The sequence below is a fragment of the Rhipicephalus microplus genome, chromosome 4 (assembly GCF_043290135.1).
Source record: "Rhipicephalus microplus isolate Deutch F79 chromosome 4, USDA_Rmic, whole genome shotgun sequence".
NCBI lineage: Eukaryota > Metazoa > Arthropoda > Arachnida > Ixodida > Ixodidae > Rhipicephalus > Rhipicephalus microplus.
In genome coordinates, this window is record NC_134703.1 from 167325889 (window position 1) to 167340326 (window position 14438).

The 14438-nt window shown below is 39.8% G+C and overlaps 1 protein-coding gene across 3 annotated transcripts in view; it reads left to right on the plus strand.

Moving 5' to 3' along the window:
* Vang (Strabismus domain-containing protein Vang) overlaps positions 1 to 11952 on the plus strand; it is a 154598-nt gene extending 142646 nt beyond the window's left edge. For all 3 annotated transcript variants that reach the window (XM_037423567.2, XM_075893838.1, XM_075893839.1), the window contains 2 exons: positions 1766 to 1964; positions 6831 to 11952. In XM_037423567.2, coding sequence (XP_037279464.2) covers positions 1766 to 1964; positions 6831 to 7258 — 627 coding nt within the window. In that variant the 3' untranslated portion in view covers positions 7259 to 11952. The remainder of the gene's footprint in view (positions 1 to 1765; positions 1965 to 6830) is intronic.
* Positions 11953 to 14438: the final 2486 nt, after the last annotated feature.

Genomic DNA, 14438 nt, shown 5'->3' on the forward strand with positions numbered 1-14438 from the left:
CGTCGACTCACATATCATTGCTTTCACCGAGCTCATAGGTTTAACTTTTTATGGAGACATGGAACATGGTTTTTCATTGACTGCTTCCGCTGATATCATGTTCACTGGATATTGTTTAACAAGACAAGCCAGTCATGCGGCATTCAGCAACATTCACAAGAACAACAATTTTAATTCTCCTGATGCCAGCATGAAGGGCAAAGAAAACTAGACTAATTTATGATAAACCTTGGAGGTACATTGTGTGGGAATAAAGTTCAGGACCAACACTTTTTCTAGGCATTCGTACTATTACCTGAACCAGATAGATTTGTGGGGTTTAGCGTCCTAAAACCACCATATGATTATGAGAGACGCCGTAGTAGAGGGCTTCGGAAATTTTGACCACCTGGGGTTCTTTATATCACCTGAACCAGCTGAGAGGCTGAAAGATTGCTGAGTAAGGCCAAATTGATAAAAAAAATTTAATGCTTGATCAATTTGATGAACTTCAGTAAATTCAGTGAATCCATCAGTCTATACTCTTTTTCAGAAGTTCTCTTCAGGACTGTGGAGGCTAAAGGCCCCTCAACCAATGGGAAGGGCACTCAGCCTCTCCACATGTATTCATTCGTTCCGTGTTGTCTGCCCACTGTAGTCACGGCATCTGCTTAACGAATTGTAGTTATTATGACTAGTTTATGAACTTAAAAATGCAGGAAAGGCAATAAACAGGCAACTACACCGGGAGGTTGAAGAAGCCTGAATTTGTTGCTCTGCTAAAGATCGGTAGAATCTCATGCCGGCAGATAACTTCACTTTGAGACTGTTTCTCTCCGGCGCTGTTCATGACTCTCGTATATCTGTTTCTTTGTCAACGCATTCCTTCATGTCTCCCACCGCAACGCTCCTTTTCACTCTTTTTTGTTTTCGCTGAAGAAGGGCTACGTTTCGCTGCACAAGCTTGTGGCTTTTTCACACACCGTAGCTTTGGAATTGCTGAACCAAAGTAGTGAAAGAGAGTATAGTAAACCATCACACTGTCTGTTATTTCGCACAAATGCAGTGCTGGAAGGGGTGCTAAAGAGAAACCACAACTGGTTTAGATAGACAAACTGCACTTTCAGCACTCTAATGCCATACGTTTCGCTATCATAAGTTTATTATTAGCGGAGAAAATCAAGGGTTGACGTTTCATTTTTGAATTTAGGACTGAAATCTCTGCATGTGGTGTCGACAATTTCAAAACGCATTTTTTATATTTTCATTGGCTCAATGCCATTTTTCGAAACTTCATATACTAGGTCTATGGCATCAACAGATGGCAATGTACTTTCATTTTATCGATTAGAAGCTATGCAGAACTCAGTAAACGGCTTCAAAATTTATGACTTCATTGCATTTGGTGCGGGAGTTCGAAGGTGGCGTCTCCACTCGCATTTTCTTTTTGCATGTTTTCACACTTACCAAGCGTCAAGTAGCGGTAAGAGCGGTGCTTTAGGGGTCGTGAAACTGTGCTTTACTAATACTAAAAAAATCGTTTTGCTCTTTGAAGCCCCTTTAAGAATACCAACCCTTTAGTTATTCTTGAAAGTTGAATGATACAGCTTGCAACTTGCTTCCTTTTCCCTCTTTTGCCATTGCTTGCTTGTTTTTACTTCAATTTGGCTTTTAGACACAACTTATTACATCTACAGAATGCTTTCTGAATGGTTTCACATTTGTGCAACTGCTGCCCAGGTCCGAAAGGTACGTAAAACGAAGTATGTTGTTTTTATGTTTCCAGGTCTATGACGTTGATGGTGTCGCAGAAGATGACCAAGCTCCGCTAAACCAGACAGTTCTGCCTGGACGACGGTCAGGTCACAATGATCGATTTTACGAGGAGCACGAATACGAGCGAAGAGTGCGGAAGCGCAGAGCCAGGCTCGTGTCAGCAGCCGAGGAAGCATTTACTCACATCAAACGGATGCAAGATGAAAATGGTGTGTACTGGGAATGCTCCTTTTACCTTCAGAAAAAAAAAGTACACTTGAATTCACTCCACATTGACTTGAAGGGGGCAATCATAGTCAAGCGATGTCTAAAGAGGAATTCAGTATTAAAGCAGTAACGATAGAATGTCAATTGAATTAAATAACCTAAATAGAAGTGTTAGTTAACCGTAACAACTACCTCAGATTCTGTTGCTTTTGTATCTGGCTACTGCATTACTGTACGTCCTGTCCTTAAAATTTAATTCTTCGAATAAGTTAAACATATTTTCCTGGTTATTTTAGGTTTTATTTTATAAAATCCTGTTTTACAGTGTGAAGTAAAATCTGTAGAATTTGAAGGACCCAATAAAATTTAGCCCACTTCCTCCACCATATGAGCAAGAAATTCACGTTGCTCACTGGGCATTGAAGTCATGTCAGCATGGCGAACTGTGAATAGTACTAATATTGATGCACACTACATACATTCTTGGGAAAGTTGTTCAGTTAGCAAGTGTTCACAGTGTGTTTTCCTTGCAATGCCACCTCACAGCATCACCAAGTGCCAACAACTTTCAAAGCTAATTAACTAGTTACTAGGTGTACGCTCTTATGTCTAAGTGCTCACTGCTGCTCGTAAATTGTAAGACATCAATTGCTGGTGTTTGTCCTAACTTAAGTCTACTGACTGGTCATTTTTCCTCCATGAGAGCTGCCTGAAAAGGCATAAAATTAGGAGTCTGAAGTACCTGATTTGCCACAAAAAGTAACTTGATTCTACAGGTGTCCAGAGGAACTTGCCAAGGCATTTTCATATGCATATTTAGTTAGCTAGTTAGTTAGTTAGTTACAAATACTTTTCGGGGTTTGTGGAAGCATTGTGTAAGGGGCATCGATACTAAGTAAGAACAATTCAGGTTAACTAGGCTTATGTGAATATTCGAATGCTTCAAATATTCAAGTGAGTATTACAGTATTCAAATTCGCTTCAATTTAACTTTAAATTATTGCGTGAAAACACCTACCCAAAAGAAATTGGTTGTCATGAAGCTTCACTTCAAGGTTAAATGAACTTACTACCCTCACATTGATTCATCATTTTTTTAAGTTTAAAAAGTTGTTGTACAAGCTTATATGCTCAAAGTATAGTAAATTTTAAAAAGGAACATATTTTAGAAGTTATCACTTACATTTTCTCAAAAGTGAACTCCTGCTACTTTTCAAAGTTGTTTCCATTTTTTCTTGAACAAAATAAAGTGAAAAACATTTGCGCAGGTCTTGTTTCAATCTTAAAAATACTATTGTGCAGGCTATCAGGGTCATGACAAATATGATAATTTTTCTTTATAATATGTAATATATAGTATTCAAATTAGATTCGAAATTATTCGACCAGGATTATCATCCGCACAAGCGTAGGGTTTACATCAAATACAAAGCTGGTGCACGAAATTAAGAATAATGTAGAATAACATAAAACAGTGGCAAGTACAGCAAATCTAAGTACATAACTATTCATATGTATGTTAGGCTGTAAAACATGATAAATTGGCAAGATTGAAACACAAAGAAAGAAATGCCACAGTGTGTTGGACTGATTGAATGGAAGCACGGTAAACAAATTGCAAACTTTACCGGCACTAGATGAAATCACAAAACTTAAGTCAACTGCATCACTTTGCTAATTAAGCTTTAAAAAAAGGGGGAATGCATGAATCATGGGAGCCAACGGACCAGCTAAGCATTATCAGTGAAATGGTTGATATGACGGTTGCGAAATTTATTGCTGCAAAGCAACGTTGCATGGAAGATTGTTCCATAGATGTATAACATATGAGAGTGAGGAGTAGTTAAAAGCCTTAGCGGTGTCATAGACGCCGGTGTAGCTGAAGTCATTGTGTAATCTGTGTGATAAGTGAGAAGAACGTTGCAACAGTGCTAGCGGTGATCGAGCGGCATTGGCATTTTAGTGAAACAGAGACGAGGGGGCATTGTCACAATGTATGGTTAAAGGAGCACTGACACAAATATTTAGTTCGTTTTTTGCAACAGCTAGACTATTTTTATCTATTTCTTTCTTTACAACAATACAAATTTATTGTGTGCAGTCAAGACTAATTCACTTATCACGTCTTGAAGCCTCATTCTCATGAGTCCACGACGGTTATCTATTTAGAGGCATTTTTAGAGCGCCCAGTCGCAGTTTTGGTTTCAATGAGTGAGCACCGAGCTAGGCAGGAGCAGCTCTGGTGGCAAGGAAAACGCAGCTGGCCACGCGACCATGCAAAACTGTGAATTTATTGCCTAGCAAGCACAGCGAGCACAGGCAAAGCTGCAGGCACGAACGAAGAAATCGCAGGTAGCACAAGCGACCTGGCAGCACAAACTGGTGATGTAGGTTTGTTTACATTGCTGCCGCGTTGACAACGGCGTCGCGAGAGACTCCACATCTCGCTCAGTCGTGCAGCATGCGCTTTAGGATTGATTTTAAATGTGTTCTAGGCTATGTTTGTCTTTGACATTTCGTAGATGTCTCCACATAAATCTATCTCAGTCATCATCTTGCCTACGAAATTTTGTGTGAGTGCTCCTTTAATGAATGGAGTGAGAACTTTAACTGGGTTATACTGGACTTTTTGTTATAGTGCTATGTGATAAAACAACAAGCTCTGTTCTGAATAGCTTCTAACTGCTGTAATAAATATCTTTAATGAGGTGACCAGATGAATGAAGTATAACTGGAGTTGGACTAATGTTTAGGGGGCCTGAGGAGTGGTGGTTTGTAGGTTACAACAAAGATATCTTAATAATCTGGAAGCAGTAGCAGAAATGATTTCGCGTGAGGTGAGCGCCTAGATACTTATACCACGTGGTTCTAGCCTATGTGTCGTTATTGATGTAAGGAAAGAGCAAACAAACTTAATTACAGATAATGAGATTATTTCACATTTTGGGATGTTATGAGTTATCAACAATCGTTTACACCAGTTCTTAATACGATCCAGGTCACTTTGAAGGGATAGGTGGTCATCTGCACTTTTTATGGAGCAATAAACAATGCACTTGTCATCTAATATATGTATACAATATGATATTTTATTTGGCAGGTCATTATTGTAAATTAAGAATAGTAAAGGACCAATAAGCATTTGCAGCATCTTTGACTTGACGTCGGAGAGAACAGAAAAGCAAATATTAACAATGGCAAGCTGCTCGTGATTAGAAAGTTACAGACCCATGAGCAAACCTAGTTTGAGCGCAGAAAGCTTTGATATTAGTGGGCATCTGTAGCATCGTCCAGCATCTTGCAGAAAACACATGTTAGTGATGGGGTGATAATTTTGATGTTAATATGTATTATCGCTTATGAACGCAGGTACTACTTTTCTCTATTTTTTAATCACTTTGGAGTTTACTTGTTGGCAAATACTGTTGATGGACGTGAGGTAAAATGGGGTGGAAACGGAAATTGTATTTTTTAACATATTTAATTTATTTTATTCAACATTGGAGGACAAGCTGCAACTACATGACTGCCTTTTCCCCCATTGTATCACAACAGAGCCGTCTAAAGGAAGACTGTACTGACACTGGACTTGGAAAAGCAATAACAATGTATTTCAAAGTTTACTGTCTCTACATAACTTATGCTTATATATGTTGGCTAATCCAGTCTTTAAAGTGCCTTCAATGCAATTGGCATTTATTGGAGATTTTACCTAGGTTCCAGCAAGTTTGTCTCTATCTACAATAGACCCTCGTTAGATGGAACCTGAAGGGACCCAAAAAGTATGTTTCTTTTAAACAGGAGTTTCGTTACAGAAAAATGAACAGGGGTGCGGAATCCCAGCACAAAACCGATCATACCAGAGAAAGTTACATTTAAGCAGCAGTTTTGTGTGACAGATTTCGGTTTACTGAGAATCTGCTGTAACTCCTTCCCTGTACAAACCTGATTTACTGTGTTCATGACAGGTCATGCCACTCTTCAATTATGGTAGTAGCCAAATTGTGTATCAATGAGTTTCTTTTGTTGAAGTTGCATCAATGTCAACGTTATAGATAACTAGCAAGAAAAGTGTAGGGGATGTCATTTGTAATGGCTATGGCATAAATGTGAAGAAAGTAAAGTGGACAAAAAAAAAAATGCCTTGTCACTGGGAGGGATCGAACCTACAGCTTTTTGAATGCTGCCGACGGCAGGTTCAATCTGTGCCGGTGGCAAGTAATCTGTTCGTTCAGTTTACTTTCTTCTCAATCATGTCAAAATTACTACAAATAACATCACCTATACTTTTCTTGGCATCACATTGTGCTAGTTCTCATTAACATTGTGTCTACTAAAAAACGAGCCCTTAAAGTTTCCCTTCTTTCCTTCAACCTAAACACTCACTCTGAGTTGTCTTCTGTCACTTTTTTTTGTCCCTGCAGTCTACTTAACCACTCGTACCGGCATAAAATTAGAAGTAATACTTCTCCCAGATATATTTGCATGCAGATGCCACTCACAGCCATGGTGGTCACTTTGGAACACGCACTGAACTGCAGGCATCACACAGTAGTCTTAGGAGAAAGAAACTTGTTAATAAACCCTTGCATCCTAAGGTATCAAGACTGTTTCACTCAAAATCCTTCCTATCGGAAAAAATTAGGCAAGAGGTGTCACAATTTTTAGTAACGACCATAAGAAGCTGTTTCTTATGGAACTGTAAAACCAATTGACGAGGAAGATTGAAAACGAAGACAGTCCACATCTGTTCGATCAGCCTACACTTCTCATTGCACAATTTATCTGGCTCCAGAATGAACTTTAAATCCACATACCAACTGGCCTAATATAGTCACTATCAACCTCTCTTCTTTTCTTGCACATAGGGCCGGCCATTCCAATGGACCCTACTGAAGCCGCGCAGGCCATCTTTCCGTCCATGGCCCGTGCTCTGCAGAAGTACTTGCGCATCACCCGCCAGCAGCCCCGTCACACCATGCAGGGGATCCTAGAGCACCTGTCACAGTGCCTTCACTATGACCTCAGCCCAAAGGCCTTCCTCGAGAAGTACATCCAGTCTTCGCCCGTGCTCCAGGACGATCGCGAGTTGCGCCCAGTCCAGACGTGGGCGCTCGTTTGCGATGTGCTCCTGTCGCGGCCTCTCAAGCCCGGAGTCACGTTCCTCCTCAGGCAGGGCGAGGTGTCCCTGCTGGTCAGCGTCCATGCCCTGCCTCACTTCAATGTCACCGAGGAGATTGTCGACCCAAAGTCCAACCGCTTCGTGCTTCGGCTGAATTCTGAGACCTCGGTGTGACGCCAGGTGTGAGGGGCGTTCCCTTGTCGGGTGATTCACCGCTGACAATGTTACTCACACTAGTGTCAACTACAGGACTTATTTGTGGCACTGGGTGTTACAAATGTGCTTGTTTTGATCGAGCGTCTTGCAAGATAGACTTTCACAGCAGTTTCCGCCGGCTTAAAGACATTGGTGTGATGCTGGTTGTAATGGACACTCTTCCCGTTTTGTCAGGGATTTTCTGCGAGAGACCAAGGAAAGAGCGGGCGTCAGCGTGATGGTGCAGTGTGGATGACACAGCTTAGAGCGTTGCATGCTGGTGTGTTGTGTTTTGCTGTCCAGCCTGTGATCTCTTTCCTAAAATAGGACGTCCCTAAAAGTACATGTTTGGGTGGAAGTTTTGGACTAGGCTGAATGGTTTGCAGTCCTGTTGCTTACCTAGCCATCTTAGTAAGCTTGTCACTGTTTGTAGGTCTGCTGTAGAATATCTGGCGATAAGAACTACTCAACCAGCTCAGAACAATTATGTGAAGTGTACGTCACCTTGCAGGATATATAGTACTTAGTCTTTTGTTACTTGAAGTCACTGTCCCTTGCCAAATAGTGTTGTAGAAATCACTACTAGGACATATGTCAGCAATATAGTGTAATGTGTTATGAACACAACTTTTTACATTTAAAGTTGTGTGTTTACATTTGAAATTGTAAGAAAAGCACCTCAATGAGACATATGTAATGGACTTATGATTATCTGATTCATGGGCCTTCACAGCTGTCACTGCTTAACAGGCATGTTATATAAACAGGCTCGAATCAGTCACACATTAGTTGCCAAAACCAAAGACGCAACTGATATCCTCTTAAGGTAGATCAATAACAAAGTTGTGTTATTATGTTGCTCATGAACAAAGTGATAGTATTGCAGACTCTATCTGTTATTCCAGAGAGTACAGTTGAGGAATTAAATTCTAAATTGTACTCTACATGTAGTACTTGCATATCTGACCTACTGTAAATGCCCATCATTAACATAATGTGATGTGCATCAATTTAAAGAAAAGGATGAAATTCTGTTACTTTTAAGATTTTGTGATCTAAGGCATCAATTTTGTTAAATTCCAACTAGGACGTGTTTAAATAATGTAACTTTACGTGCCACATGAATTCATATGCCATTTTGTTTAATTTTTTCTGACTGCAAGTACGAAACAGATCGTAATCTGCTTGTGTTCACTCGCCATCACAGAAGAAAATACTTGCCCACTATTCTTTATGACTTGGCATTCATTCCCATGTACCATGCAATGGACTCCTCTTTGCTATCACTACCACAAGAGCTTGCACCCAGCTTGTCCTCACACTCAGGAATTATAAGTCGTTTTTTCTCCCACTTATTTCATTGAAAATATTGCTATAAAGCTCTGAACAATCACATGGATTCTATCAATGGAAATCTTTTTTTCTCCTAATTTGAACTGTCAATTCAGAGGTGTGACTCTAACATGTGTCTATACAATACACAAGTTGCAATGTGGCAAGTAACTATTTCTTGAAAATTGCTGCAGATCAAAAACACTCTGAAATGCATGGAGCAAGGCTTTTGGGGTTGGACTGCTTTCGTAGCTTTCACAGTATTGTTTAGCACGTTTAAAATGTAGTACAGTGAGCTAATTGCTTTAATTAGATAGTTATGTGTAATTAAACTGGCTGCTTTTAACAGTAATGAACAGAACTCCTGATGCCAGGTAATTTCAGCTTAGCCTTTCAGACTGCCATGTTGCAGACATCTTTCGAGCAGGCATAGCTGCACAGCCTTTATACTACGACGTATAAGTATAGTTAGGTGTGTTGTGCTTTTTGCCAGTGTGGTGTACATGTCAGTGATGTGAGTGTATATTGTGAAAGTGCACATGTATGTATATAGCCAAAAGAATTGCTTTTTTTGCCACGAAGCAACTACCAAGTGCTTAGAATGCAGAAGTAAAATATAGGAAATCAGCTGCCGACAATGCCATCTTAGCAGAAGAATGGCTCACAGTATTTTACAGCTTTTTTTTTTCTTCGGCAAATTGCATTTGGTTTGTGTAAGTGAAATGCCAAATTGCTCTATGCAGCAGCTCTTTTGCGATGCCACATTTTATTTATTCTACATTTTGTAGTTGCAACCTGAAATAGTAATGCTCCATCTCTTCTTGTATTAGTTCTGATCATTATTGTGATGGCTGGTGTTATAGGATGCAGCAGTTCATGAGAAAAGTTCTCATATTTTAGAGAAATATTGTGTGCAAACTTCTGCTTACATCACTTATATTTGCACTGTGTCTGTTTTAATGGGTCGGCAATTGCAGTTTTCAATCATTTCAGACTGGTAGCAATCCAGCTTCTTTTTAAAACATATTGGAAAATACCAGAATCCTGCACCTTCTCTTCTGTGAGAAGACACATATCCTATCATGCGGCCTTTTAAACTTAGGACATGCTGTAATTCATTTATTTGTGAATATTCTTACGACACATGGTGCTTTTTTGTGTTCCCCTTGTGTAACTGAAGACCATGCATGACTAAAAAAGAAGTGCATGGTCACACATAGCCGCACCCGGTTATGTGTAACTAGAAAGAAATTGGTATCAGTATACTTAAGTCACACCGTTTCTCTCAATACTCAGTACGTGCCACAATTTTATTTTCACTCTCATGATTTCAAACTTTTTTGTTCATTTCTTTTGAGATCCGGTGACCATGACATTTCAGGGATATGTCCATTTTTTGACACAACAGTATAGTGCTGTTTTGTCATTGTGACTGCCATATTGATGTCTAGCACATTTAGGTGTTATTAATTGCACATATATACCATATCTGCAGTGCACAATTTGTAAAATTTCTTCCCCAAAAACATTGTGTGAATAGTATTCACTTTCAGGTGTCAGGGCAGAGGCTGCAAATTCATATGTTTGCAGTACACACCTGCTTTCGGGTTCTCAATTGTGCAAATATGGAAAAGCAAAGTAGGATGTCATGCCAGAATGTGCAATGGCAGGTAGCGACTTGAATGTACTAATATGTAAATACAGTGCAACAAAATGTATTCTTTTCTTCACATGAAGAACTGAGAAACTCACTGGCAATAATGCCGCTGTCCAGATCAAGGAAATTACGTGGATTCGTACAAACCAGTTACATTTAGTGGAAGATACAGTGCTAAACAGGTAAAAAAAAAGGTTGCAAGGTGGTTGAACGAGAACCTGCAATTTTTATGTACAGATTTAGCACTCTTTGCAAAAAATGGTGCGACAAAAATTTGCTGTTCAATCATGTTCACTCATTTCCATGAAGTCCCTCTGGAACCAACCTTCTTTCAGTGCTGGCGACCCTCAAGCAGTCTTCTCTAACGTGGAAGTCTGCAGGGCAGGCGCCTGGGCATTGTCGGTACTGAGTTCTTAGGTTGGCCTGCATATTGAGTGCATGTCATCTTGGTTCTTTGGTGCGAGTACTTGAGCATAATCCTCACAAGTTCATGCTTAGAAGTGTTGCAGTTGAAAGACTGGTGCATTAAGTCTTAGCTGAAGGCCAACTCTGAAATAAAATCTGCTGATATGCAAAAGAACTCTGACTATGCCAAGCCGCATTATGATACGTGACTGTGCATGGTAATTCTACTGTGGAAACACATATCACAATTATTAACCGTAGACTCCCATTAAATAAAGCTTTTTTAAAATGAATTGCTTCTTAAATCGTATAACTGCCTCTATTGGTTAGTATTGTACTTGAATTCTGTACCCCTGTTTATCTCTCAGTAAACAAAACTACTGTAAAAACGAAACACATTTTCCTGGCCCCTTTAGGTTTGGTAAGGAACCTACTGTACTTGATAGCTCACTGGCTATTTAGAGTGACCAGAATTGCCACGTCAATTTTGAAGCTTCTTTACCTTGATTACATTTGTAAACTTCAATTTCACTTACGAGACTGTCATAATAGCTTTATTACAACAGTCAAGTTATGACTTTATTACAAAATCAAGCACGCCCCGCCGCGGTGGTCTAGTGTCTAAGGTACTCGGCTGCTGACCCGCAAGGCGCGGGTTCGGATCCCGGCTGCGGCGGCTGCATTTCCGATGGAGGCGGAAATGTTGTAGGCCCGTGTGCTCAGATTTGGGTGCACGTTAAAGAACCCCAGGTGGTCTAAATTTCCGGAGCCCTCCACTACGGTGTCTCTCATAATCATATGGTGGTTTTGGGATGTTAAACCCCACATATCAATCAACAAAATCAAGCATACTACGTGAATATGTGAGCATCAGTTTTATAACTTGCAAGGTTTTGAAGCTTCTCATAAATTTCATTTTTATAATTCAATCAAATTCTGCAAGCCTGAGTCAGTAATCAGCTCCCAACAGTTGCAAAATCATTTCACAAGTTCGTTATTCAGACAACCAAAGTACCGCACCAACAGGATCGTTCATCTCTGTGTCTTGCATGTATTTGTACCGAAAGGTCAAGATGCTAAAGCCTTCTTGTAAAAGATGCAAATGATGTATCCCACGTGCATGCAAACACATCCAATAGTATGTCGTTCAAAGATCCCAACCTGTTGTATTATTGTATGTCTCTGGTATAAACAAACACCTATGTGCTGCGACCATTTAAGTGTATAAAACACACTGCCTCTTGTAAAGAATGCAATAAATGGATACGATTATTCTTGACATTCGTGCCTGCCTGTGACACTTCTTTTTTCCTTCTGATGAAGGAGAAGGTACAGTTGGCCAAAGCTAACTGTCGTATGCAGCGGCCACTTTTTTGTTTGTCAAGCCATATTATGGAACGAAGTTACAAAGAATTGCTTTGTGAACATGTTCTTTGTGAGCACACACTTGTTCTCACCTTCTTTGAAACTTAATTCAGTCGTATGGCAAAAATACACAGAAAAAACTGCCACTCATGCACAGTAGCTAAAGATTTGGCCGACTGTACATTACAGACAAGTGCTCTGGGTCATCATGAGATTTCACGGGCATGTGCATGTAATAGGAAATGAGGCTTCAGAAAACTACTCGTATATTAGTGCATAGCATATGGGAGATAAATGAGCGAACTATATGAAGCTCCATTTTTTGTTTCCCCGTAGGTGTGTAAACATTTTCATGCACTTCTCACATATGAAAAGAATGTTCGGCATGCGATGTGAAAGTTGCACGACAGTATAAAACAGAGTGACTTGATAAAAAAGTCGGCCTCAAAGCACTGCTAGCAGGGCCTCCAGTTTCATACATCGTGTGCCACTTTTCGACCAAAAGAAAGTTCCTCTTCATTCGCTCACTCAAACGCTGCGTCTAACATCTTTGACATGACAATATGAAACACGATTTAGTGATTTGTATGCTAAATAAGTATGAAGATGTTCCTCATTTAAAAAAAAAAATTAAACAAAGCTTAAATAAAACTCTCTCTCTCTCACCCAGTTTCTGCTGCTCCAGCAATTTCATAAACTTAAAGATTCATTGTTGAAGAGCATCATGAAGAATCTACCCAGGTTATAGATGTCGTTAAGTGCTGTCAAGTTATTTGTCACTCCAACCAGGTGACGCTTAAGTATATGACTACTAGTGAGACCTATCTGATACGAGTTCATTGAGCTCCTTCTGCGACTTCCAGAATACCATTTATCTCATACATGGCCAGCCTGGTTTTCATCTACCTAAGCATTTTATCTAACATATTTATTAATTTTTTTCAGCTGTCCATGAGATATTTAAAACTCTACACCAGCATAATGGCTCAAAATAATAATATTTTTTTTCTTATTTCAGCAAGATCCTTCTCTGACACTTGAACATTACCGTGGCAAAGCCAAAACTGCCGTTCAGGAAAAATTTTTACAGTTATTTTATACTGTATTGATAATTGTTGCCACATCTGCTGGTGTGAAAAATATTTAATGAGGAGAGACGACTTCTTAAGGTCACATATTTAGTAGTCAAAGTTGGTACTTGTTGTGTCGGGCATTTCATCACCTCCGATCAGTTTTGGTTTTGACGGGATGTGTCGCATGGCGTCACACAATGTCTATATTGGTAACCATTGTTACGCACCAATGCGCGCTTACTGAATAAACAGTCCCCTCCCGGTTCTGGGCCTAGCGTGATGCTCATTCTAGTGCTCCGGCACTTACACGCCAATCGTCTCTGTTGAACGGTGTCTCGTGGGCGATGCAACAGTACTGAAGTTGATCCCTACAGTGCAGCAGCGAACGATGTCGTATATTTATTGTGCCATGCAACACAAGTCAGTGGGAAGGCAATTGTAGAGAGAAACTACTTCCTCGGAAGTGTGTAAAGCGTCTTAAATAACTCATTTGAAAAGAAATGAAATACGTAGTCTAAAACCCAGCTGGGTGCTAACTGAGTAAATATTTTAGTACTTGGTTAAGCATAAATAGAAAAGTGGGAAGTGCAAATTTTCTGGTACTTTTTTCAGGGTAAAAAGTAGGAATCACTTGTCTCATGAAAGGCATGAGCCACCCTTTCCCATGAATGTTCCACAGTTTGGCACATTCATCTAGCCCCCTTGGCAACTTCTGTATGTAAATGCTGTTGTACTAAATATAATTCAAATGATAAAAGTGTCGCACAAATGTGGCTGCTCTGGCTATGAAACTGGTCTGTCCACATAAATTTCTCATGGATTTCAACACCTTTTAAGATATTTTGTTTGATTTTATGTTTATTTGACGCACTTCTGTCTAACCTCTACTCAGTGCAATTAGCCGTTTATGTAGGACCAGATGTGCAGATTTTGCCGACAACATAGGAACAACACTGTCTATCACTCTTTTAATGAAACTCTTTCATTGCCCATTTCACACGGTGGTAGAAAACCACATAAGAAGCAGGAAAAGGGGGCCTAATTGATGGAAGCTATGATCTCATGTGGTTCAATCGTAATGCTAGCCAATAATAATTAAAGAGATAATTACTACGTACTACACAAACATTTGTACAAACAGCAACAGGGTGCAAACATTGCCACAATATTGAGAGTGGGAGCGCGTTTGCTTGCTAAAGCCAAAATTATTGCACTATACAAACTCTTCATACCATGAAAAAAAATGAATGTACTATATGAGATGCATGTTGCAATAAAACTTTTCATAGAGCAAGGACAGTCTTTCTAGCGCACAATATTGCTTTAC